This window comes from Phaethon aethereus (genome assembly GCF_964289735.1).
Source record: "Phaethon aethereus genome assembly, chromosome: 4".
Classification (NCBI taxonomy): Eukaryota; Metazoa; Chordata; class Aves; order Phaethontiformes; family Phaethontidae; genus Phaethon; species Phaethon aethereus.
The window spans coordinates 67502179-67529288 of NC_138578.1; the positions used below are offsets into that span (position 1 = coordinate 67502179).

The following is a 27110-nucleotide window of genomic DNA, read 5'->3' on the forward strand; positions in this document are numbered from 1 at the left end:
AGTTGATCTCGGCCCATCGATCCAGCCTGTCCAGATCCCTCTGCAGAGCCCTCCTACCCTCCAGCAGATCAACACTCCCACCCAACTTGGTGTCGTCTGCCAGTTTACTGAGGGAGCACTCGATCCCCTCATCCAGATCATCAATAAAGATATTGAACAAGACCGGCCCCAGAACTGAGCCCTGGGGAACTTGTGACTGGCCGCCAGCTGGACTGAACTCCGTTCACCATAACTCTCTGGGCTCAGCCATCCAGCCAGTTCTTTACCCAGCGAAGAGTATACCTGTCTAAGCCGCAGGCCACCAGTTTCTCCAGGAGAATGTTGTGGGAGATGCTGTCAAAGGCTTTACTAAAGTCCAGGTAGACAACATCCACAGCCTTTCCCTCATCCACTAGGCGGGTCACCTGGTCATAGAAGGAGATCAGGTTGGTCAGGCAGGACCTGCCTTTCATGAACCCATGCTGGCTGGGCCTGATCCCTTGGTTGTCCTTTACATGTTCCGTGAGCACTCTCAAGATGAACTGCTCCATGATATTCCCCGGTACGGAGGTCAGGCTGACAGGCCTGTAGTTCCCGGGATCCTCCTTCCGGCCTTTCTTGTAGGTGGGTGTCACATTGGCAAGCCTCCAGTCGTCTAGGACCTCCCCTGTTAACCAGGACTGCTGATAGATGATGGAGAGTGGCTTGGCAAGCTCCTCTGCCAGCTCGCTCAGTACTCTAGGGTGGATCCCATCAGGCCCCATAGACTTTGCGGGTGTCCAGGTGGCTTAACAGGTCCTTAACTGTTCCCTGCTGGATTATGACGAGTTTATTGTGCTCTCCATCCCCATCTTCCAGCTCAGGGGGCTGAGTACCCTGCGGATACCTGGTCATTGGCTATATAACAACAGCCAATGTATAAATAAACCTGTTTGACCTCAATTTGTATTGTGCATTTGTTCAGTTATGTCTGTCCAAAGTTAACCTAGGCCAACCTTGTATTAAAAATTCTAAGTCTGAACCTTGCGATTTCCTCTATAGACTCGGTGCAACATAGAATGTACTCTGTAGCTAGCTTCCACAGTGACGTGTACCGCTTAACTATTTACTAGTTTCTGGAGGGAAGAGGCCTTTATAATACATAGCCACACTACTGCTTAAGAGTAGATGAAAAATGGCTGTATTTGATCATACAGTGTGGAAGAGTCCTTGTGTGTTCCTTGAATACCTCTGTAAGTCTGTGTACAATGTGGGAAGCTTCCATGGAATGTATCCATTTGATACTCCGTTTTACACGTAACAAAGAATTTTACAGCCTGTACTCTTCGTACTTGGCAGCGTACGCTTTCTAATGTAGATAGGCTTTTAAGGTGACAGACACTAAGTAGATTACAGTAATAAAATGCTATGGAAGCCTTAAATCATAAAGTTCTATGAGACAATTGAGGGGTAGTTTCTCTTTAAGGAAGACTTTACTTAAAAGTTGTGAAGGCAGTCTAAAGACTTACATTGGATTTAATAATCCTGTTTTAATACTCTTAAATCTGAGTAAACTTGTAGACACACTTAAATAACTGGAAATAATTCACAAAGTAATGGTTTCTGAATTGCTCAGTAGTGGTAATTACTCTTACCTTTCCAATTTCTTTGACTTTATTGAGCTATCCTCCTAACTCTTATAAAAACCTTGCCACAGGTCCTTGGCCCATTTAAGACTTCTCTGGTTTAGACAAGACAGTACAGCAGTCCTACTTCTAGCTTCATTGTGCTTGTGTAAATCAGTGACTGCTAAGCTCAGGGCTACTACTCAACTGCTCAAGTTCCTCACTTCCCTTGGACTCCTAAACTCCATCTCATGGCTGCTGTGGCCAAGATCACCAACTGTCACATCACTGATCAGTTCTTTAATAATGAGTAGCAGGTCTAGCAGAGCTCCTCCCCTGTTGAGCTTGTCTACCACCTCAGTCAGGTTTGTCTTCCAAGCACCACAGAAAACTTGTGGGTTGCCTGTGCGCTTACCGTATTGCGTTTCCATCAGACGTCAGGTAATTGATATTTTTCATGAGATCTAAGGCCTGTGATTGTGCAGCATTTTTTCTTTGTTTTTTTTGAAGGCTTCACCTACTTACCCTTGATTGAGCAGTCTGTAACAGATGTTCACCATGACGTTCCCCTGGCTGAATCCTGCCCCATGGATTTTTCAGCTGTCCTGTAGCTCATTCCACACTAAAGTTCCATTTGCTTAGGTTCTTTTCATAAAATATAAGCACTGTCCTCCTCGGCTTTCTCACTTCTCCTTTCCTAAAAGCCAGTATCCATGCACTGCCGTTCTCTAGTTGTGTGAACTATCTCACCATACCATGTACTCCCAGTGAGATAGTTCAGGTGCTCTGATTTCAAATCCCTTGTGCTTGCTTCCTGTGCTGAACGCATTCATGTACAGTTACTTAAGATGTGTCCCTTTTTCAGGGGGACTGTAAGATCCTCACTTGTGTTGTCCTGTGCATTTACCCTCTCTGCCATTCTCCTACTTTCTAGGCTTCAGTCTCCACTTCCCTGGCAAACCTAGTTTGAAGCCCTGTGTAAATCAGTGACTGCTAAGCTCAGGGATACTACTCAACTGCTCAAGTTCCTCACTTCCCTTGGACTCCTAAACTCCATCTCATGGCTGCTGTGGCCAAGATCACCAACTGTCGCATCACTGATCAGTTCTTTAATAATGAGTAGCAGGTCTTATGAGGCAAGTCTGTTGGTAATGGTGATTTGTGTTACCAAATGGGTCCTCTCTCTCTAACATTCTTTGTTCCTGAGAGGATCTTAATGACTTAAGAGCTGGTCCTGCCTGCAGCCAGATGTTGATCCACAGATGTGTTTGCTCCTCTCAAAGTCTTTCCCCTGGATCAACACCTGGGCTGTGGTGTCATTCAGCATTTTCCCTGGAGTTAGCTTTGATCTACTAAAGATCTCCTTTGGCCTCTTCATGGTGACCATGTAGTTGGACAACTTCCAGCCTCCTCACGTCCTGGGGACGCCTCATCCTAGCCCTGAGTGAGGAAAGCGTCATGGTCATGGCGTAGAGGGAGAGTTAATGTCAGGGAAAAGAACTGTTCATGACTGTTCAGGAAGGCAAACTCTGGAAACTTCTAACTGGGTTAAGAGACTAGCTGCATCATAAACTTCTGTTGATGAAGACTGTTGGAGGAACCTGACTTGGCTAAAGAGTGTCAGATATGGAGAAAGCTGATACTCTTCTTACGTGAAGATACTTATTTGTCTTACTTCTTGTAACAGAAGAAATTTATTAGAAGTAAAGGGAATTTGACAGATAAGGGCATTGCAGGTTAATAGAGCCAATGGTGTTTCTTTTCTCTTTGGAACTAGAAAGTGTCAGGGCTCAAGTATTGGTAGTTTGGGATTGAGGAGGTGATCAGCCACCGCCATCAGAGACACAAAAATACCTATAAAATTAATTTAGAGCAGATTTTTTTTTTAATTGGTGAATCACAAGAGGTATAAGCAAAGTATATTTCTGACTGGTATCTGTGGACTTTTCAGGTTCTGAAGAGTTCCAAAACTGCTACTACCATTTGCTTATGCATACTGTCTTATGAAGTAAAACAAAGGTTTGTTGACATGCCTGGGTTCAGGTGGTTCCATTTTATGAAACAGTGCTGGCACATATTCATCAGCAGCTGTACTAGAAACTAAAGTGGATCTTCCCATGAAGGCTAAATTAAAATTGTATCAATTCTGCTGAAAAGCAGAAGAACTTTGTAGAAAACTGCACGAAGTGGAAGTAGTACACATCTTTTCTGGGAAAACTTTAGAATAAGGTCTGGAAAAAGATTCTGTGTTGTTAAGTTGTGCAAGTAAGCTTTCATTTAAAAGAAAGTGTCCAAAGTTGAGGAAGCAAATGATCATATTGAGTACAGTCTAAATTGTTGCTCCATGTGGAAGTTCTGGGACGACTTGTAAGAGAAGTGTCACTTTGGATGGGTGGGATGGAACTAAGTTTGGTGAACTAGCAGAGAAGTGGGTTGGTGTGTCCTTTGCTCAGGAAAACAAAAAACAGTGTGTGGGGGGTATGCTAATTGCCATCTTTAATGCAAGCTGTATGGAAGTCTGGAAATCGCATTCTTCTTAATTGCAAGAACTTAAGTATTGGAGAGCTGCTGAGCTGCAGTGGCTTGCAGTTTATAACATGAATGATCATAATAATACACATAGTGTGTTTTATATTTCTAGACCATTGTGTTTGGGGAATTGCTGTCTTAACTTCAGACATTTTCATCTCTCTTGCTTTTTTTGACCATAACCCTTTGAAGCCAGAAGAACTGAAAATTTGTGCAATACTAATATGATGTGAATTTAGATTACATTGAATCAAAGACGGTGGATAATGCTTTAAGGTAATTTTTAGTGTATGCTTGGGCCTTGGATTTTTGCTTTCTAGTTTTTGTAGATTGTGTTTTTAAATTACATATATTTGTGAGAGGACAGTGGTTTTGTCACTTAATGTGTGTTCTCGCATAGGACTATTTATTACAAAGAAAAGTGAAAAATTAAAGTAGAAGTACATATTTATAGCTCAAAGAGATTTATAGCAAGTATAATGATAATAAATCTGATCTAATAATATATAATTCATATGTTAAAATTTTAAAATAGTACAAAATTGAAAGGTAAATTTTAACAAAACATGAACTGTCAAGATGAACAGCTCCTATGTGTTAAGATAGCTTCTCTTGTCTATGTTATGATTTTAATATATTTTTTAACATGCTACTTAAGATATGGTACGTATTTATTCTTCCTTATAGAAGGACATACACTCTAAACCAAAAAGTAAATGTCATTTTTGATGAGAGCAGTTTGTTGTGTTGTCTTAGAGGGCATCACAGCTGATGAGCAAATCTTAGGATTTTAAATGTTCTTTGTTGATTGTAGCTAGTTATTTCCTGAAGATACTGGTATCTTACGTGGTGTGATGATAAAACAGTCTTGCAAAATAGTGTAAAATACCTACATCTTTAATATAGACAGGTCTTGAGTATGAAGAATGAGAACATTCAAATACTGCTTTGAGTTATCCTCTTAGTTGAAAATAAGCTTATTACTTCGAAGGAGAAAAGAAGGGGTACTTGGAAACTATTTCTATATTGAACAAAACTTCTGTTATATTGATGATGATGTAAATTCTCACCGTATTTCATCAGTTGTCATGCACCTCCTCTTCTGTTTTTTTGTTGTGGGTTTGTTTTTTTTTTTAAATAATTTGGTTTGCTCTGTGTCTCTTCTCCCTTCTCATAACAAATGTATGTCATTTTACCAAATATCTAAATAGGCTAGCTGGTAAATCTGGAAAATAATTGGATTTATCTAATCCTCAATTTTAAAACATTTTTGTACATATATGCAGGATGAGAGAGAACTGTTATGATATCAGAAGCAAAATAAGCTTTCTTTTTTATATTTGTAGAAATATTAGCTTACTTGGATTATGTAATTTCAGGCGATCATAAATGAGAAGTTTCTAGTTTTGAAAGTTTCCTCGTTTTTTCTTTTTTTTTCCCTTCTCCATACATGATTTTAATTCTTAGTGTTAAGAGAGAGACTACTTAACTTATGTAGAGCTATGAGGTTAATCCTCCCACCTTTAAGATTCTGTGGTGGTTATTTTAAGTCTAATGAGGTTGTTGGGGCACAGCTTAAAAGGCTGATTGTGTGCAGATGGCAGTTGCCTTGTCTTATTTTTATCTTCTAATTCTGTTGAATAGTACTATAGTTGGAAGGAGAAAATATTTGTGTGATAAATGTAACAATTTTGGGAATTGCTCTCAGAATTTGAGAATACTTGTTGCCAGTGTTCTCAAATTTGCTTTCTTTTTAAGAAACTTTTGATTTACTGTTTTAAATGTTTCTTTTGTCTCCAGGTTTTGAAAGTATTTTAGAAGGGCTTTATGGACCAAGGCTACGAAGAGACCTCAGTTTATTTGAAGGTAAATGAGCCAGCTTTTAGTGCAATGACATTATTTTATTAGTTTTTCTTTTTTAGTTAAAAGTAGTTTAAAGTATGTGTTGAATTCTAAAAAGGAAATCGTCACTCATTTTTCTTTCTAATGTTTATTTCGTCATGTTCTTGTCAATACTGTGCAAAGGCAAGATACTAGGTAAAATGGTACCTAGGTTTTGTTCCTATGCAGGGAAATTTTGGATTAGCTAAGCTTTCCTGAGAAGCTCTCATGAGAAAGTTCTACTTTTCTGGAATAATCCATCTTCTACTTCATTTTTTGGACACCTTTTAGAAAGGGAAGACAAGCTGCTCGGGTTTCTACTGACGTTAATTGGAAAAAGGAAGTTAATGAGTGCTAGTTTGGTTTTCTTGGTAGTGGTCAAGAAAATTGAAGCTTTTTGTATATTTTTATGTCTTTATATATGTATTTTTAAAATAAAGTTCTTTATATATATTTGTATATATATTAAAAGTATTTATATGTTTAAGAGTGTGTGTATATATATAAAAATATATATTTTCCATTACCCTTACAAGACCTAGCCTTATTCCAAATGGGTTTGGTTTTGCTGGAGTAGCTGTCAATAACACCTGAGTCTTTAGTTAAGTATGAAATGATTTATCAGTCTTTAACAAAAGCAGAGGAGGAAAATCTAGCACAAAATTGCTCTGAAATGTAGAAGGAAGTCTTCTGTCAAGTTCATTTTCAAAAGTGCTTTTACTTTGGAGCAACTGTAGAAGAGACGGAGGAGTGTTAGGTTGGGATGCTCACCTTACCTTACTATTTTTGTTTAGTTTTCATGGATATAGCATCTGTAACTTCAGCAATCCCATTTGAAATTGCCATGTTTGATACAAACAGAGTAGACGCAGACCTTGTAGTATAGGCTGCAAAGCTATTTCTGATTTGAGGTTTGAATTGCATTATAAAGATTAATACAGAACGCTTGAGTAACATTTTTTTATAAATCTTTCCACTATCATAAATTAAGGGCCACTTTTCACTTTGAATAATAATACTAAGATACAGTGTAAATAATTTGCCTTGGTTAACAAAACGTATGGTTGGTAGAATTGGAATCAGAACCCAAGTTTTTAGACTCTTAGCAACATGCCTAAATCACTGCATCTTGTAAGGTGTCTATTTTTCTCATCATAACCACTGAACCAGTACTGTCAATATGCAGTATTATGCCTCATTAGCAAGAGTGTATGTTTCTTTTAACAAACCTCAAGAAATTATATAGCTTGCTTATCCAGAAATGTGTGGAAATCAGCTGAAATACATGCCGTTTAGCTACAGTAGCACTTTTTCTCTTACGTGCTGGTTTTATGTGTTGTTTGTAGCATAGAAAAAAAAAAGTATAAAATGTAACATGAGTGTGTTAATTGATATATTTCTTCTTTAGTTCTGTCTCAAAATAGTTTTTGGTCTGTAGATAAAATTATTGTATTATATTCTCTCAAAGTCGCTTAAGAGAATAATAAATTGTAATGACAAATTTAAATGGTAAAAGGTATGCTTCAGATTTACTAGGTTTTTTTACTTTTCAAATAAAATATCTTGTAAACCTCAGAAACAATCTTGCTTAGAAGCCAAACTAATTGAACTGAGATAGCCATCCATGACAACAGATAGCTACCTGAAGATGATGAGATTTTTTTCGTTATCTTGAAATTCTTATATGATGTATATGTAGGACTTACCTTGAGCTTGCTTAAATGGTTCTCGTCACTTCTTTTATTCAGCAGCAGGGTTTTTTTTCATGACTGCTTTGATAGTGCAGCTTCTGGTTGTGTAGGTGTCAAGTTCTATATCTTGGCATCTGACCTTGGTCATGCTCTGAAGGAGCTCGAGACTTCCTGTGTCACGGAATCCTTAGGGCTTTCTAGTACTTTGCTTATACCCGTTTTCAGCTAAGTAGATTCCCAGGTAAATTGTTATTCTACATTCTGGTTCCGGATATTTAGCTAAACTGTTACAAATCTTTTCCTCTAATCATCTGGTATGTGTGTATTTTCTTTTTTGGGACTATGTGCTGGGGTTCTGTTCTCTTATGGAAAAAAAGTGTCTTGTGGGAGAAAAGCTGCTTTCTTATCATTCTTTCTCTGTCAGGAAGAAAACTCTATACAGGATGAAAGTATTATTTGAGAGTGTTTTATTTTTCCTTAGGTTGTTCTGGAATGTTTATTCATATATAAAGTAATGGGGTGAAAAATTATATTAGAAATACAGGTCTGTAATACCATTCAAGTTTTTATGAAATTAAAAAGATGAGGGAACACGATAAACACCTCAGATATTCTAATGGACTTATTAGGAAGCAGTAGTGCCATATAAAAAGAAGGGGGACGATTTGTTCAGAATTGTGACAAATACCTGGCAAATTTATTGGGACATTGTAATAATAATGCAGAAAATACTGGAAAGTAAGGGTTGACTTCTTTTAAGCTATCATATTTAGATTTACTGGACAATTATTTCACATTTGAAAAGGTAAACATGGAATCTATTCAGTACTACATATGTCTGTATTTATTTAATTCAAGATGACTCCTTGGGGAAAAATGCTTTGGGGAAACAAAGATTTGAGTGGCTTAAGGAATTAAAAAAGGTGGTCGTTACTGTCAAAGTTGGCCATTTTTTAATTAAAAAATGGAAACAGGTTTAACAGCTTTTTACTAAATGACTTTGGTTTCAAGTAATGATCTGTATCATGCTTAGTATTAAAATGCTCTTTGCATAGTCTTAACAACTTTTTCTCATGGGCTAGCAAGTGTTGTAGGTTGTCACTACAACTTTCATCAGCTGTCCTCAAGCAAGATAAAATGGGGAGGGGAGATGATCATGATCCTAAAATGAATGCAGCTAAGAGGAAGTTTGTTCTGCTCAAAGTGCTATCTGTGCCTCTGATCTTTCTGCGAGTATGGTTGTCTACCTCTAGTTAAAAACTAATGCTGCTCTCATTATGCTTTCTGTGGTGGTGACCTGAGACTGTTGGATGCATATATCTGGTATACATCTGCTATCTGACGGCAGTTTTGCTTAGCTCACAGTTGTACATGGTTTATACTTTTTTTTAATAAATTTAGTGTTATGTAGAGCTGATGTTTCTCAAGGTTTGCTTTTTTTGGTGACACACAGCGATTGTTCTCTAGTTCGACTTTTAACAGTGGAACTTCAGGATTCCGAGGCAGAAGAATTTCTCTGAAAATATAAAACCTGTCTTGGAGTTATGCACGGAATCCCAACATTCATAAGTAGATTTATTGTCGTTGCAAGGAAAACTATGAAAACATGAATTTGTTATGAAAGAATAGTGTGGGGTTTTTTCATCTGTGGACATCTTAAAGGAAGAGCTCTAACAGGCTGGGACAGCTAGACGAGTTCAGCAAAAATAGCTCATTATTTTTTGTTACTGTCCATTCAGGAAAAAATCCTTCCTGCCTATGGAAGCATATAACACGTTGTTAATACAGAATTCTGTTCTAAATTAGCATTTTAGAGCTGAGTAAACTAGATTTAAATAATAATAGAATTACTTGGATTATGTTTGCACTCAAGAACCTCATTTTTTCAGATTAATTTTATTTCTGATGCCTCTGTGATAATATATTTAAGAAAGAGTAAAAGCTCAGTAGCTGCGGGGGAGGGAGCGGAGAGCGGGAAACAACCCTGCACACAGCGAGGTCAGAGAAGGGAGAGGGGAGAGGAGGTGCTCCAGGTACCAGAGCAGAGATCCCCTTGCAGCCCCTGGAGGACCACACCGGAACAGATACCCACAGTGCAGCCCATGGAGGACCCCACAGTAAAGTAGCTGGAGATGCCTTGAAGGAAGCTACAGGCTCATGGAGAGCCTGTGCTGGAACAGCCTCCTGGCAGGAATTGCTGCACATAGAGAGAAGCCCACACAGGAGCGGGTTTTCTGGCGTGAACTGTGGGCCTGTGGAGCGGTCTTTCCCTGAAGGACAGTGCCCTGTGGAGAAGACACATGCTAGAGGAGTTTGTGAAGAACTGCAGCTGTGGGAAGGACCCACACTGGAGCAGTTCATGAATGCCTGTAACCTGTGGGAAGGAACCCGTGCTGGAGCAGGGGGAAAATGTGAGGAGGAGGGAGAGGCAGAGAGGAACTCTTCTGAACTGAAGACAAGCCCCTCTTCCCCATCCTTCTTGCACCATTTGGGGTGGGGGTGGGGGTAGAAGAGTCAGGAATGAAGGAGTGAAGTTGAAGCCAGGGAACAAGGGGTAGTAAGGTGGTTTTAGTTTTGCCTTTCCCATTATGAAAATCTGTTTTTATTCACAATAAATGAAATTAATTTTCCACAAGTTGAGTCTGGCTTCCCTGTGACAGTAATTGGTAAGTGATCTCCCTGTCTTTATCTTGACCCACAAGTTTTTTCATCTTATTTTCTCCCTCTGCCCTGTTGAGAAGGGGGAGAGAGCTGCTGGGTGGGATTGGCAGCCAGCCAAGGTCAATCTACCACAGTGTGTTACTGAAAGCAGATAACTTCAAGAACCTCCTTAAGAGAACTGTGATTGTAATTTAGTGGTACAGAGAAAAGGAGGAAATATATTTGGTAATTAATAGGGGGGAGGGGGAAATGTTGCTTAGGTTGTAAGTACATGAACTGGAAATGAATGGGATGGAGAGGAACCTTGGTGGTGTAGTTTATCAGGTTCACAGTCACCTGCCAAAATGCTGCAGCTGTAATAGATTCATGCACAACTAGGATAGTGTAGGAAAAGTACTGTATACAGTTTAAGAAACTCTGGTGTAAATGTAAAAGAAGGGCATCATCTTGGTCACCTTTGTTCAGGAAACAGGTGTTCAAGTGAGAATGGTGCAGAAAAGACGGGGTTGAATCTCATGAGAGAAAACAGAGTGGATTAGGTTAGCCTAGCAAAATGAAGTGTAAAGCAGGGGTAATTATATTCTCTGTAAATACATCAAGGTGCTAAATATCCATGAACAATAACGGTTTAGGTATAAGAATGCCACAAAAACAAACTGGAGTAACTTGCCATGAGTAAATTTAAACAAGAAATTGGAAGGTTAATTTTAACTGTTAGCAGTGGTTTGGGAAAAGCTTTAAAACAAGTCGTGGTTTGGTAAGAGAAGAGTATGTGATGGAAAACTCTTAGCTTTTGAAATGGAGCTTAACAACTTGTTTAAAGAAAATAGATACCGTGTCTTCATTCAGTAGGAGAAGACAATGGATAGAGGCGATCTGTTTAAGTCCTGTATTCCCTCAAGTCTAAAGTATGTCTTCCAATAAAACATATATTTTAAAGTTTTGTAAATAAATCAAGTGCTACAAGTGAGTATAGGGCTTTGGTTTACTTGTAGTGATGGTATAAAGAAATTAAAATATTGCAAGTACAATACATGTAGCTCAAGTGGCGAGGAGTCCATATCCTAATTCCTAGCTTAGTTTGCTACAAGTTTGCACACTTTTGTTAAAAGGAATGGTGGCTGAAATTCAGAGCTTTATTTACAGTATACAGATGCCTCCAGTAACTGTGAAAGGTAATCAGTTGAAATGTATGAGTTTACCTTTCCTTCTAGGAAAGGTGCCCTCAGCTATTTGAAAGCTGAGCCATGTGAGCCAGACAAGACTTCGGAAATGTCTGAAGCATTGAATACTATTGACTACATTTTACCAATAAGTGCATGTTAGATTATGATGGAATTTATCTAAGAGAATTGTAGGATGTGTATTTTGTTCTCAAAATCCATTTTTACTTGTTTAAAACATCTAGGTTTTTTTCTTCTTTTAAGACTGTGAGCCAGAAGAGCTAACTGACTGGTCTATGGATGAGAAATGTTCCTTTTGTAATTTACACAAAGAAACAGTCAGTGTAAGTATGAACATGATATCAAGCATGACTCCCCAACACCCAATTTTTGTTATGAAAGTAAGAATCAGAGAATTGAATTTTGCAAATAGGTTAATACCGCATTTTGATTTAAGATACTTTGGCTATCAGAGGGCGTGAGGTGGTTTGGCTTCATAGTAAATTTCTTTTTAGTGGTTCTTTTTCACTTAATAGCGCAATAATTACTTGTAAATTTTACTACCAATAGACTAACTTCTGAAAGATGTTATAATCTTCATATGTCTTCTAGGATCGTGCATCAGTTATCGGTTCTTCACAGTCAACACCTACAGAGGAACTGTCATCTCAGGGCCAGTCCAACACTGATAAGATTGAATGCCAAGCAGAAAACTATCTAAATGCACTCTTTCGAAAGAAAGGTAATAAAAGCATGTCTTTTATATTAAGAGATATGACACAAATCTAGAAGAATCAAATTATTTAGGGTTGATTTTGATTCTCAAGTAGTTTTTATTGATCTGCTAAATGCTGTTTCTCTTCTTTATTCCTTTGGTTTCCCGTAATCTTTTTCTTTGCTTACTTGAATCACCAGATGAACCACTACTCCTATTTGCCATTGCTGTTAGTCCTATTGCGTTGTGTGTCGTTCTCTTGAATCCCTGTTCATTATATTGTTTTTTTTACCATGAGTTGCTACTTTGTTTTCATGCCAACTTCAGATGCCATTCTCTGGAATTTTACACATTTGAACATTTTCTGTTCCTAAACTTTCACTTCTAGTTTTCAGCAGGAAGACTGTTTTAGGTGAGAGCAAAATGGGATTTGGGATCTTCTCACACAAAAGCTGCTACTACAAATACATCCAAGTCAGAGATTGAAACTTCTTGTCAAAATATAGTATTTAGTAACTCATTAATTCTTTTACTATCCTTGTTCTTTGGCACTTAGCAAGTTACAGCAATACACAAGTGACTGACAAATCAGCTTGGTTCATGTAAGTTATTTAGCTAGTGTCAACACCAGCAAAAATACTAATTTTCTTCCTTAAATTTCCATGTAAGGAATGTGAATGCAGCTCTACTCAGTAACTTCAACTATCACAGGTTTCTCTTGGGTTTGGTAGGTGTACTTGAATGTCAAAGTAGGTGAGTGTGACTAGGGTGACAACCCTCTCTTGCTCTAACAAAGAGCTAGAGAGAGTCAGATACATTCTCTTTCTTCACATAGGTGGGAAAAAAAATACAAAGTTTATTTTCTCCCTTTCACCTTGCTATAACAGGAAGAGATTACTATGCCCTTGAACCTGGGGTGAGTGGAATCTTTATCTGTACAGAACATCTGTCCATTCAGGCTACATTTTCTTAGGGCTTTAAAGAACTTTGAATGGAGTGCAACAGCATTTTGAGTCCATCTTTGTTCCTAGGCTTTCTTTAAAACCGACTATTTTCCATTTGTAATAAAATATCCAATGAAGTTGCCACCTCATCACTTCTGAAATTCTTACTATATTTTTCATCATGGGCCCAGCTACATGGCATCTTCCTAGGCAGGTGTTTTAATTCCTTCAAATTTCTATTTTCTCAGATCTTTTCTTGGTCTTGATGTACAGTGTTTTTCAAAGTTTGCCTGCATTATGCCTCTGCTGGAGATGCTGTCTTTTGATTCTCCTTGAGAGGAACTTTTATCACAGGAGAAGTGAAACTTGGCATGACCTCACCTTACTGGAGTGAATGACTTTTGTGAAGCTTTTCAGAAAGAGCATTTGGCTTTTAGCATCTTCCTTAGGCTTTTTGATCTGCCAGATCAGTAATGCTAGATTAAAAAGATTTTGACTGTTGAAAAACAAAACCGAAGTTTTTTATGATTATTTTTGTGATTCTCTGAAGGACTTGTGTATTCCTGGGTAAGTGGTACTTTGCTGAAGAATTTTCCAAGAATATTGCTTCAGTTCAGGTTCCAGCAAAGTCTCTTAAGTTGTTCAAATTATAGGAAGTGAAAAGGAAAAAAAATTTTTGTATCTGCGAAGGACATGTGAAACCAATTTATGAAGTATTTAAATGATTGTCTTGGCTTTGTAGGAAGAAGATGAAGAGTTTTACTAGGAAAATCCCAAGTCTGCTTTCTGAGTTTTTGTAGGTTTTTGAGAACAGTTATCAACTTAGGAAAAAAGGAATAGGTAATTGCTTACCTAAGGAACAGTTCTTATACCTGGTACTAAAACAGATGCCCTTTCATTGTCCAAAAAAATGTAGAATTCTTGGTTGGCTGTCTTTAAAATGGAAGTAACATTTGTTTCACTTGTTTCGATTGCAAACTCCTCAAGATCATATACTGTCTTTTATTATTGTAACTATCCCTGTTTCATTTAGGGCCTCTATGAACAACTTCTAGGACTAGTGAGCAAATTTGAGAGTTGTGTTTATTTAGTCTCATTACCCTATTCTTTTAGAACAAGTTAGTATATGTCTGGGTTTTTTAATTAGCCGACTGCTTTTGAGGGTGATTTGGGGTTTTTTTTGTTTGTTTTGACATCAAGAAACTAGTTCAGAAAATCTCGAAACACACAGCTATGCTGTATCATTGTTTACAGCATACAACCTTTGGGCATTCATAGGTGAGGATTTGTCTGTAGAATCCCAGCCAAAGACGAATCCTCTTTTCTTTTAAGAGGATGATAGAATTGCTGCCAAGTTGGGTAAACTCTTGAGAGGCTGTAAGTAACAAAGTCTTCCTACTAGGAACCTATCTTCACTCTCTGTTAGCGAAAGACCAGTTTGGTAGGTAGTTATCTTTAAAAAGTCCTGTCCTCAGCCAACACCTCAGTAAAGCCAAAGTACTTTTTGTCATGAAACATTGATTGTTTCCATCAAACAATATATCTGAAAACGAGATGCTTTCTTCCTAGGTATGACATCTCTCCCTAGCCATTTGGTGGTGTAAGTGGACTAGACTGATACTTTTCCACTTACGTAACATTAAAACGCATCCATTTTCTTTTGTCAAAGAAGCAATTAGGAGGGAAAAACCATGCTGTGCTTTAAAAAAATAGATATTAATCCTTTTTTTTTTTTCCAACTGTGAATATTTTAGAATATGGCACATGTGGTCATCATTACATGGCAGAACCATGTTTAAGAGCTTGATCAGACATTTTGATCACAGATAACTAATTTAATGGGTTTCTAGTGATCCACATTGTATGTTCTTGGAAGGTTGGTTTTTTTCCATGCCATATTAATGTGACCTCTTTAAAGAAAAACAAAGAAAAAGAAAAGGTCATTTAAATTCATTCACAGTTGTGAATCAGGTTCTGTTTTCAGGACATGATCCACCAGGAGAAGATAGAAACCTGAAAAGCCTTTGTAGAAATTAAGGAATTGAGACACAAAATTAGAGGAACTAAAATGGTCAGGATGACTTGAATCTTTCCAGATTCTCTGGGCAGCTCTGTCAAGTATCTTCAGTGCTATGTTTTCCATACAAAGCTAATTTCCCTGTAAGCTTTTTGAAGTTCTTTTTTCTAGGTTTCTGTCTTATATTCTAAAATACTTCCATTCATGACTATGGCTTTCTTACACCATACCGTATACCTGCATTTAACTCTTTATGTTCTCCTATTCTTTGTATCTCAGAGATACAGAGATCTCATGAGCTTGTTATGTGTCTTAGACAGTATGTGTGTAACCTGGTAAACCTATGAAAATGTAATCTTGCACACATAATCTCAGACTACAAAAAAAAGTGTTACTTTCTAAAAGCGTAGTTTTGAGATGTACCCACTACTTGATCAAATACCTGCAGTTCCTTTTTATTAAAAATTTTAAGTAATCTAACTTGTCCTTTCAAAACCTGAAAAGTTTTCTGTAAGAACCAAGAATTCTGTCACAGCTTTTGCAGTAAACTTGTATGACATCCTTGCTATCCCTCTTACACAAGTTCATCAGGAAATAATGTTTATCAGGATTTCAGCTTCTTTCTTAAGGAAGTAAAACATACTTTTTGTGCTGCCTGCTTGCCTGCCAGTGTTACTGTCTTCAGTGACTCCTGAATTTCTTGATCATTTTCAACTGCATTTAAGAAAATCTCAGAGTAATGGAAATTACCATCTGAGTAGAGGAAGGAAAAATGTTGAATGTTTACAAGAACAAAAAACTAAGGTGAACTTGGCCCTTATTCCTTCTGATTGTTGATCAATCAAATTAACTGTATACTTTTTTTAACTTGCTGGTGATCTGACAGTGAGCCGGACAAGTTTATGGATAGAGCTAAGAATATTGTTGGGACAGTTCGGTGGCTGTTGAGGTGGGATAGCTTCGGAAAACATGTGTCGCTTTTTGTGAAGAGGCAAGACCTGGAGTGAATACAGGAAACATGCCGATAAACAACCAGGTGCTCTTAGTTCTGTTACTCACACAACAGGATCATAAAGTACAAGGGAGGTTGCGATTCCCTGCTGGTTTCCACTGCCTTTTGGTATTGTATCAGAGAAGAAATTAAATCACTCGTTTGACTCTTTAATGAAAAAATACTGTTTTTCAAGATATAGCATATTGTTGTGGAACACTGTTTTGGGAACTTTTAACTCCTTGTCCATTGTCCTGCCAAATATATGTGTACATCTGAACTATCAGTTAAATCAGTTGTTATTTTGTGCATTGCAGTCTAACGATCACACATCGTGTTAATGTACAAAATAATTAAGAATATGGATTTGAATAGTTACGAGGTGGTGCAGTACATAAACGGAGGAAGTCTGAATCCTAAATGTGAGCTTTGAATTAAAATAAACAATTGCAATTAGCCATAATCACACATCATCTTTATTACTGCCTTTTTTTGCATTCTGACTGTAATCTTGAAAATCACAAGCGGAAAATACCAGATTATATCATACAAATGTGTCATTTAGCCTTCTCTTATCCTAATAATATCAGGAGGTCTACACTGATCTGAGAGAAACTAGAGGAACATCAGAGCTACCTTTTACTCCAAAACCTTGGAGACCGTTCTACTGGGTTTGAAGTAGTGTGTATGTACGTACATGTTCCATGGAGTAAATACAGCTGCCTTGTGTTGTAAATTAATTGTGTGAAAAATGGAAGTTTAAATACATGTAGGCATGTAGATTTAAAACTTTCTAAGTAGCTATAGTCATGACTCCTATTAAAATATCTTAAAATAAAAAAATTTAGGTCATACAAAGTCTATCTGGTGCCATCTGCTGATAATAATTAAGAAATATTTGCTAGTGATACTAAGCTCAGAGACCTAATGCTTTTCTTACCCCAAAATACATTAAATTTCATTTAAGAATTTTATATGACTAATTACAAATTTCCCATGTGTAGTGAAACTTTACCATCTGAACTTAAAATTACAGGTCTCTACATGTTTTCATTACAGACTTACAGTCATTGAATGTAAGTAATTAGGTTTTATATAATACACTTCAAGTGTGTGTACCCTATTCTGACCACTCAGGAGGTTTATATTACTAAAACTTATATAAAAGTTGCATTTACCCGTAAAAAGTCTTTTTTTTTTTTTTTTTTAATCTATAGCGTGTAAAAAGAAAATAGTATATGAAACTATATAACTCTCTTCTTTCATTTGAATATCTAACATCTCTCTCATTTCTGATCTGTATCATTTGGAGAGCTTTGGGAAATTATTTCTAACTTCAAAATACTCTAAATAACTTGTAATATGAAGTAGTAGTAATGCATCCACAGCTTCCTTCTCCATTAGGAAGCAAAGCAGCATTAATAGGAATGGATCAAGAGCAGCTTTCCAGTACCTCTGAGGAGGTTGCTGAGAAGACAGGGTCAAACTCTTTACAGTGGTACATAGCAGGACAATGGAAGATTACAGACAAATTGAAATGAGAGGGTCTTTACATTTAAGGAAGAATGAGAACAGGCATGCAGCGGAACAGGCTACCCAGAGAGGTTGTACAATCTCCATCCATGGAAGTATTCAAGACCCAACTGGCTAAAATCCAGAGCAACCTGATTTGATCTCATAGTTGACTGTGTTCTGAGCAGGCAGTTTTACTAGAGGCCTCCCAGGGTCCTTCCAACAGGAATTACGATTTAATGACTTACACGATAGAACAGTCGATACTGAAGATGCGATAGCAACACTATTTGCATTTATGGCAGTTAAGCTTAGACTAAATGTGGTCTAGCCCTGTAGATTGAATGTGCGTTAGCAGCAAGAGCACTTCAGCTGCACCCCTGGAGCATATCTTCCAGATTATATGCTCAGGGATACTTCCCCCCCCCCTCCCCCAGTATTACCTTTTTTGAGTAAACTGGCAGTAACTGCAGGAGTTGATTATATGAGAAATTTTGCTGCATTTTTTCTTCCATAGGGAGTCTTTAGAAATTATTAGGAAAAAAAAAAAGCTAATACTAACTAAAGTATTATAAGAGCAAGAAATAAATGTTTTGTTATTCCAACTAGGTCAAAAGATGACTTTCTCCTAATGTAAAAACAAGCTTCTCCTTCAAGTGTCTAAAAGCAATTCATGCTTGGATGTTACCAGTGTGAAGAGTCTAAAATGGAATAGAAAGGCAATAGAAACTTGGCAGTTCTGAAGGAGTTTTGTCTTGCAGTTTTATAATAATTGATGCTGGGGATGGTGATTAATAAGCAAAAATTTATTACAGGCTGATGTGTTTTCCAGCTAATGGTTTGCATCCCCTGTGCTCTATGATCTTTTGCTTTTTAAAGGCACAGATCATACCAGGGTGTAAAATAACCATCTTTCCCACTTGCAACGATGATCACCTGTTTTCCAAAAAAATCTTCTAAGGAGTTTTCTTGGGTGCATTCAACAAACTAATTTCTCTGTATAAGCAGCGTTGTTCCAGACCAGGTATCCGGTAGACTATTTATTGTTGATGATGTTTCATGTCTTTAATTTTGTATGAGTTTCTTGATTACTGGCTCTCAGATTTTACTTTGCTTGCCTTTGGGTTTGTTTTGGTTTGTTTTTTTTAAGCTAAGCTATTGATCAGTAGTTTTCTTTGTCCAGAACTGTGATGCCCCTGTCATGCAGACACTTTACTGTTGTTCCTGGGTAATTCAGTTTTTCAATTCCATCTCTTGACTTTCCTTGTTCTTTTGTTATTTTTGCATATACGTTAGCATTTTTATGCCTCTTGCGTTACTGCTTCAATGTCTTTTGTTGAATTTTTTCTTTCTTTGTAAGTGTGTCTCCAGGATGACAGAATTCCAGTTGAACATTTATTGGATTCATTATTTAGGAATCGGGAAATACCAATAAACAAAGAATACCTTTGCCTGGGTGTTACATGATGGGGAGAGGTCTTTTTCTTTGCAGGTATCTTCCATCATTTAGAATTTCACCTCATAACTCTCCTCTAAAAATGCTTACCACTTTCAGAAATTTTGCTAGAGATCTGGTTGAAAGATTGTCAGAAGATAGAGTTTCAACCATGAGCAGACTTGGTTTGTCATGCCTTGCATAAAGGTCTCTTGAAGACAACACGTCTAGTATATATTCAGTCTTTGAAAATGTTGGAGCTTCACTTTATTACATAAGGCATTACTGAAGGGCCAACCAAAAGGTATTGACACAAGCATCTGAACAGTCAGCTGCCCTCTTGTATGCTTTAGACAGCGGATCACATAGGTGCATATTTGTAATTCCTTGCAATACTCTTGGTGTAAAATATATTCTCAGAATGGAATATATTTTCAATAAACCTGAAAGAAACAAAAAAAAATCTTCTATGCATTCATCCTAAACTTGAGCAGCATTCTTTGATCTGTCTCAGTGGTCACTCTCTTGCTAGTAGATGGGTAAAACTTCATTGACGTAAAATCCTTGAGCGAGTATGCTGTGTGATCCTCTAAACTATCTCTTGGGAAATTTACACTTCACGTGCAAACATCTACCTGATCCAATCCTTTTAGTTTCTCCACTTCCATGAAAGTAAAACTCAATTTATCATCTGTCTGTCTTATATTAGTCTGAAACAGGTATCCCAGTAACTGCCATCATGTCTTTTGGTGTTTCTTTCAGGCAATCAAGGCTGAGCTAAAAGCTACTTAAGTATCACATTCACACTTCCTTTAAGTCCCTGTCCCTTCTTGATGAAATCCGTTTCACTCATTACCTATGAACTCAAGGATGGGCACTGATTAAAACATTGGAAAGGATATTTTTGGGTTTTGTGTGTGTGTGTATAGAGTTGAAGGAAAAAAGGAAGAGTGGGATAGTGAAATGAGTACTACTACTGCCACTTTAAGGAAGAATGTAAATCTTTTTGAGTATGGGCAATTGTGCTTGTCTTGTGAAATGAAGTATTGCAGTCATCAGTGCAGTATTGCACTGATGAGTAATAAAGCCTACTTTAAGTGAGTTTCCTGATTACATTGTTATTTATGCTAAGTTCTGTATCTTTCTGGTACTTCTATTTATATTAGGTTCTTTTTACAGTGATTTACAAATGTAGATTCAGTTATGTTTGTTAGTAAAAGGTTTAACTTTTTTCTAACTGACAGACGATATTAAAGTCATAGGTATCTCATGTTTGATCCTTTTATTATTTTTTTGTTTTCAAAGTGAAACACTTCTTTCCACGGGACTGTTACACACACAAACAAAAAATAGGGTGTACACAGTTTAGAATAGGAAATAAAGCTTTTCTCCTAAATGTTTTCATTGGTAGGATTTTGAAAATGTCCTGTTCTGAAAATCCTGTAAGACTTTACAATAAAAATTTACAATTTCATTGTAAAATTAAATTGCTTGTATTACTACAATTTGTATGGGACACTTCAAGTAGCATCGTATCAGTTTAGACATTGCAATCCTGAATCTACAATGGGGTTATAATCTAGTATGTAAGCGAAACAGATTTTCTTTCTCTTTTTTAAGTTCAGCCCTTCAAAAGTCCAACTGTTCAATGTTATGAAAAGGACTAATCTATAGAACTGCACTTTAAAACAAGTTATTTTTATTATAATTGTTCTTTGAAAGTAATGTCTTTATTAATTCATAGCTTTATTTAACTTCCATTGCTTTTATTCAAAATTCTTCATTTTCAAAACTGAAAATGAAAAGTCTGCAAATGAAAATTCAGTTTATTTACCAACAATAAATACAGATCCTGACTACCATACCTGCATTACTTATCTACCAACATAGTTTGACTTGCATGCTATGACAGAGGAATAAGGTAAAAGTTGCTGATGTGTGCTAAACATGTTCTTCCAAGTGATCTCCAGTTAGGAAAGCTCATAAGGAAAACTTACTAGATCTATGAATTAATGTGTTCATTACACATGTACTTACTACATATTGATTGTGCTTACAGCAAGTATTTATCTAAAGAAAAATAATTAAGTTTGAGTTTTTTAATAAATCTGTTGCCTGTGTTGTTGTTGTTTTTTATTCCTAGATCTTCCTCAGAACTGTGATCCTAACATTCCCCTAGTTGCTCAGGAATTAATGAAAAAAATGATCCGTCAGTTTGCAATTGAGTACATTTCAAAAAGTAGCAAAATTCAAGAGAACAGAAATGGTTCATCGTTTGAACCAAATCTGATATGTAAAAGTATCCAAATGAACCAAACGGATAACTCCCTTCAGGAAGAACAGGATAGCCCTCTAGACCTCACTGTGAATCGAACTCAAGAACAGAATACTCAGCAAGGTAAATTTCTGTATCTGCTTATCTGTGTTTTGCTGTCATTCATTACCTTATGATGTCTTATTCCTTTAAAAAAGAAAAAAAAAAAGTGTCTGTGTCAAATATCTGCAAGTTTTGTCTTTCCAAAGTAGTAATCAGTATATAGGGTAAAAAAAAAAATTTATCCTATGTGATTAAAATAAGGTTGACGGAAAGTTGGCATTGCATCGACTTAACACTTAAAGAAAACTCATACCTTTTTCCTTCAAACACCAGGAAAAATGTTATAAGAGAACTGGGGAAGGAAAAAAAAAAAGCCAAGAAAACCCCCACATTCTTTCTAAAAACACCTTTTCATATTGTGTGTTAGCAGATAAAAATTCCAATTTTTTGAATGCCTACATTAAATAAGTAGCATCAGAATTTCTCAGCTTTAGAACACTGTATGTAAGACAGCTCATCTGTGGCTGTCACAAGTAACAGTGGGTCAGGATTTTGTTGAAGAAATGGCTGTTAAGAAGTCCTCTGAGAAAAGAGAGAAAGATACTAGAATTTCAGAGAGGAAAGGTATTCTGCCTGTGTCAGCCCTTGGACATTTCAATTCTTTGACACTTCAGTTCTGGTTAGAATGATGGAAAGAGAAGATAAATTTAGGAGGAGATTTCCATACTACATGTCTTAGTCATTATAGATCAGTGCAACTTTCTTAATCGAGAGTAAAGCTAGAAAAAGAAAAATGAAGTCTGTCTCGCTATCACTTACAAAAAGGAAATAATTTCTTTGCCTTGAGGAATATTGCTATTTGAAACTGGTAACAGTATAATCACAAGAGTGTTTTGGACTTTGAACTTGATTTGGATTAGTAGCAATTTTCAGGAAGGGTTGTGACTGTTACGTGCAACTGAAAGCAGTGGCAAAAGCAACTTTTGTCTTTTTTAAGGGTACATGTTAAACCAAAAAACCTGCAGACCAAATGGAGAAGTTTACTTGTATGTCACATACCATACTAAAAAAGTTAAAAGAAGGTAGAACTACAGAATTAAGTTTTTTTTTTTAAAAATGTACATTGGTCAGAATGAAAGCGCATTTCGTACATGTGTACTTAACGATGCAGCCTTTTAGATGACACAACTTTGGGTGGATGGGGGAAGGGAATTCTAACATGGATTTACCTTGCTAAACATACCTATTCTAGATTAAGCATCCCCTTCTCTTTGACAGGAGAAACATTAAGAAATTGGGGAATTCATGCTTTTGTTCTGTGTGGTCAGCAGAAACCAGTTCATTCCTGGGTTTAGCGAATACCTTGTACAGATCAAGTCCTGAGGAAATACCTATTGTGCTTTGACATACCTCTGCCATGGATGAATTACAGATTTTGAGAGACTTATAATGGGCAAGGTTGAAGCATGTTTCTTTTGCAAGGGCAATAAAAAGTACTTTCCTATTGTCAGCACAATAGCATGTTGCTTACTTCAACAGCTCTTTAGAAAGAATAACTAATTTAAAATGTCCTTGAGGGAGCAAAGTCCCCAAAGACAGGTTCTGGTCCTCAATAAGCCAAAATAAATCTTTGAGGAATTAAATGAAAGGCAGAGGGTGAATGGGACAGGGACGGGAAGAAAGTTCTGCTACCACCCTCAGCTACTTGAAAATCCATTGATCTTTTGTCCAAAAAAATCTTCCAAGTGTAGAGAGGTTGAGGTACTTTAATCTTTTTTTGTATCATTTGAATCGTTCTTATAATGAGGGTGAACAGCAAGTTCAGAATTGTGCGTCTTCAGCAAAACATCTGAGGCTAAAATTGTTGCTCAGCATACATAGTCTAGTATGTAAAACTTGTATACTGTGTAAAATATTGTAAATTCTCAGAACTTATACAGACATGTTTGCTGGAGTGCTTTGCAGATGTTAAACATACTAGTCTTGCTGTGAAGTTTAGAGCTGCCGAAATGAGATGAAGTATTGAAACAAGACTGTAGCTGGAGAACAGTTTCAAGGCATCTTATCTGCCCTGGAAGTTGTATTGTGCTTCCCATCTCCCACTTCAGTCTGCAGACTTGTAAAAGCTATACTATGGTTCCCTTCTTAGTAGTGTCTTTTCATTGTTGTGCAACTCTTTTTATCATTTGCTATTTGTAATTCCTGTTATAATTTCCAAGTGAAGTAACAGAGTAGGAAGTTCAAATTTTTACATTGCTTTGATGGGTCCTCAAAGATGAAATCTTTTAAATGCAAGTCCCATGAAACAGATAATGACCTCAGTATAAATACTTCAGGTTCATTTTCTGTTTAGGCAGGTACTTCGTATTTACAGCAGTTGTCTTTAAAATGAATTCTCTAAAGAAGTCCAAGAATCACTGCCACAGTAAAGGAACAAGACTGTCTGTTTTCTTAAGTTGACAGGAAGGAGTAATCTTTATTTTCCAGATCACTAGAAGCATTTTTTTTTGCACTGAGCATGTCCAAGCTAAGTGCTAGCTCAATATTGAAATAAGATTCTGCCACTGAAGATGTATGGATGATTTTATCTTCATTTAAGAAAGCTTCTTACTTTCCCCCAGTACCTGTGGGCCATCTCTGAAGTACTCCCAAAATACTCAGGTCTGACACTTCCAGACCTCATACCCCTGTGTATTGGGTTTACATGGCAATGTTTTGGTAGTTAGGAAGAGCTGCAGACGTGGCATCTGTGAGAAGAGATCAGGAACTGCCCTGTGCTAGGCACAGCCAGCTCTGCAACAGCCCCACAACAGGCCAAAGCAGAGCACACTGGTGAGGTTTGTGGTGCCTCTGTGAAAACCTACTTCAGAGCAAAAATGCTGGACAGGCACAGTGAGAAACAGCAAGATGAACAACAAGGTCAGAGAAGGAGGGAGAGGCACTCCAGGCATCAGAGCAGGTATTTCCCTGCAGCTTATGTCAGAGACCACTCTGGAGCAGATATTCGCTCTATGGCCCATGGAAGACCCCAGATTGGAGCAGTTGGATATTTTTCTGAAGGAACTGCATCCTGTTGAGAACTCACAGTGGAGCAGGGGAAAAGTGTGAGGAGGAAGGAGCTGTGGAGAGGAATCGTACTGACTGTAACCCCTATTCCATATCCCCCTGTGCCACCTGGGGATGGGGGAGAGAGGTAGACGAGTTGTGAGTGAAGTTGAGCCTGGGAAAAGGTGGGGTGGGGAGGTGCTTTGATTTTTGTCTTTTTGTCATTATCCAAATCTATTTTAATTTGCAGTACATTAATTTTCCCCAAGTCTGTTTTGCCTGTGATGGTAACTGGTAAGTGATCTCCCTGTATTTATCTTAATGACCTTTTTCATCTTATTTTTTAGCCCCCAACCCCATTGGGAGGGAGTGAGAGGGGGGCTGGGTGGGGGACTACCCACTGGCCAAAGTCAACCTGTTGCACCACTGGTGCTGAATCATTCAGTACTGAGTATTTAAGTACTTTCATCCAGGTATGTCCAGCTGGCACCTGACTGATGGCAGAGTCCCACATTATGCTCTCCTTTCTTCTACGTGTGGAAGTATGGTAACTTAGCAAGGTGCTTTAACTCCTTTGCACCCTGCTGGTCATTAATCAGGCAGTTACTTCACCGTCAGTCAGTTAGAAGCAACTGGCTCAAGAAATACGTGTATCTTGTTCTTTTTTCCTAATCCGTGTAAGACTGTCCAGGCCTTGAAAAGAATACTCTGTATAGTGAAAGAAAATTTGTTTTCCGTGCACTGCAACTAACATGTAGGGTGGTATTGAGTGTTTTTGCAATATTACATGTCCTCCAAATTAAACCAATGAAGAAGCAGCATCCTTATAGGGTAAAATATTGAGTGAGGAACTGTCTTGGAATATCCTGAAGCAACTTATTAGTTTCTTTTGCAGTCATGATGCTGAGCTCTTTCGGGAGTGTTCCCAGCAGCAGCTAACTTTGATGCAAGAGGCTTCTGTCCCTTGATAGATATGGGAGAGTTGATCACTGTCAAGCTGCTAAGCAAAGTGACTTGCAAGAGGCAGAAGTATAAACTGTACAAATACATAATCTGTTAGTTTAGCTACACAAGCTTATTCTTGTTGCTGTATCTTCTAGGAAAAATGATAGCTTGTAAACATAGCAGAAAAATGCAAGAGAATTTGCATAGATTTCCTTGTTTCATTGTTCCATCATAGATTGGAAGACATCAGAAGGTAGCTGGCAATGTGTGACATTTTGCTGCATGAGCTTTTTACAGCTATGCTGTAGCTTTGTCATTGTTGTTGGCTATTATTGCAGAAGTAGGAAAAATAAGGATAATTCCAGTCAAAAATTCTGTTTAAATGATTTAAAGTAGCATTTTATTATCCGGTTTAACAATGTGCATGTGATTTCACCAAAATTTGTAGCAAAATGAAAATTTCTGAAAAATGGACTAGAATTTGGAAACGGTTCTTAATTTTTGAAAAGTGGTTTCGTATCTCTGGAAAATCCACACTGAAGTTAGAATGGCAACTGGGATCACATGTTGTGTGGCCTTTTGATTGCTATGTTCAGGGCTATTGAAAGAATTCCAAACACTTAATGAAAATAACCTTTTATTTTCCTAATACACTGTTCTTACCATATGTATTGGGGGAAAATATTACGCTTTTTGAAGGTGCACATGCTATGTTCCTGAAGATAAATTGTATGAGCTGTAAATATTTTCAAGAAACAATTTGTTTAATACTTCTGCATGATAAGGTTACTCTAAAAAGGTGCATTTTTGAGGGGAGTAGGTGTTTATTTCTTCCTTGGCTGCCGTGGTGCCTAACAGCCAAGCTCCTTGTCAGGCGCTGCCTTGCTTGCTCCCCCCTCAGTGGCACAGGGAGAAAACAGGAAGAACAGGAAAGAGAGCTCATGAGTTGAGATAAGGCCATGATCATTGCTTACTGCTTGCCATCATGGGCAAAACAGACTTTACTTGGGGGAAAATAACTTAAATTATTCCCTATTAAAATAAATATTAAATTCAGGTAGTGGGAAACAAAAAACACATTACACCACCACCTTTCCTCCCCCCTTTCTCAGGCTTAGCTTCACTCCAGACTCACTTGTGACCACCACCACACCTGTGGTGCAAGGGGAATGGGTATGGGGTGTCCACAGTCTGTACCTAAAGGTTTCTCTCTACCATCTTCCTCTGCCATTGGGCTTCTGTCTGCTGTTTTCTTATTCTTTTTGTTCCCTCTTTCTCTCTCTTCATCCATCACCTTTTGCCCTTTCTTTATTGTGTTGTCCCAGAGGCTCTGGCGAGATACAGCAACAACCATCTGTGTCTGGCACAGGGCAGGCCCTGACGTCGCCTCAAAGGTGCTGCTAAGACCTTGCCATGGACACTCAATATACAGCTATATACTTTACCACATAAGATAAAGGGAGAGTTATTTACTAAATCTCACAATATTAGAACTAGGCAGGGCTTGCTGAAACTTCTTAGGAGGAAAAAAAGAGTAAGGGGCAGCTTTTGCATTGCTGTAACAGGAGGTTGTGGAGATGGACAGTGTCACTGAGCTCACAAAAGGCCTTAGACAACTTCCCAGCTAACGGAACCAAGGCCAGAAACTAAAGCTAGAGTAGACCAGGATATATCTCTGAGA

At 37.6% G+C, this 27110-nt stretch overlaps 1 protein-coding gene across 3 annotated transcripts in view; it reads left to right on the forward strand.

Annotated features, from left to right (window-relative positions):
- Positions 1 to 27110, forward strand: part of LCORL (ligand dependent nuclear receptor corepressor like) — a gene marked incomplete at both ends in the record, with an annotated part of 86106 nt that overhangs the window by 24684 nt on the left and 34312 nt on the right. For all 3 annotated transcript variants that reach the window (XM_081998715.1, XM_081998714.1, XM_081998716.1), the window contains 4 exons: positions 5913 to 5978; positions 11773 to 11852; positions 12121 to 12250; positions 21266 to 21520. In XM_081998715.1, the coding sequence (XP_081854841.1) occupies positions 5913 to 5978; positions 11773 to 11852; positions 12121 to 12250; positions 21266 to 21520 (531 nt within the window). The remainder of the gene's footprint in view (positions 1 to 5912; positions 5979 to 11772; positions 11853 to 12120; positions 12251 to 21265; positions 21521 to 27110) is intronic.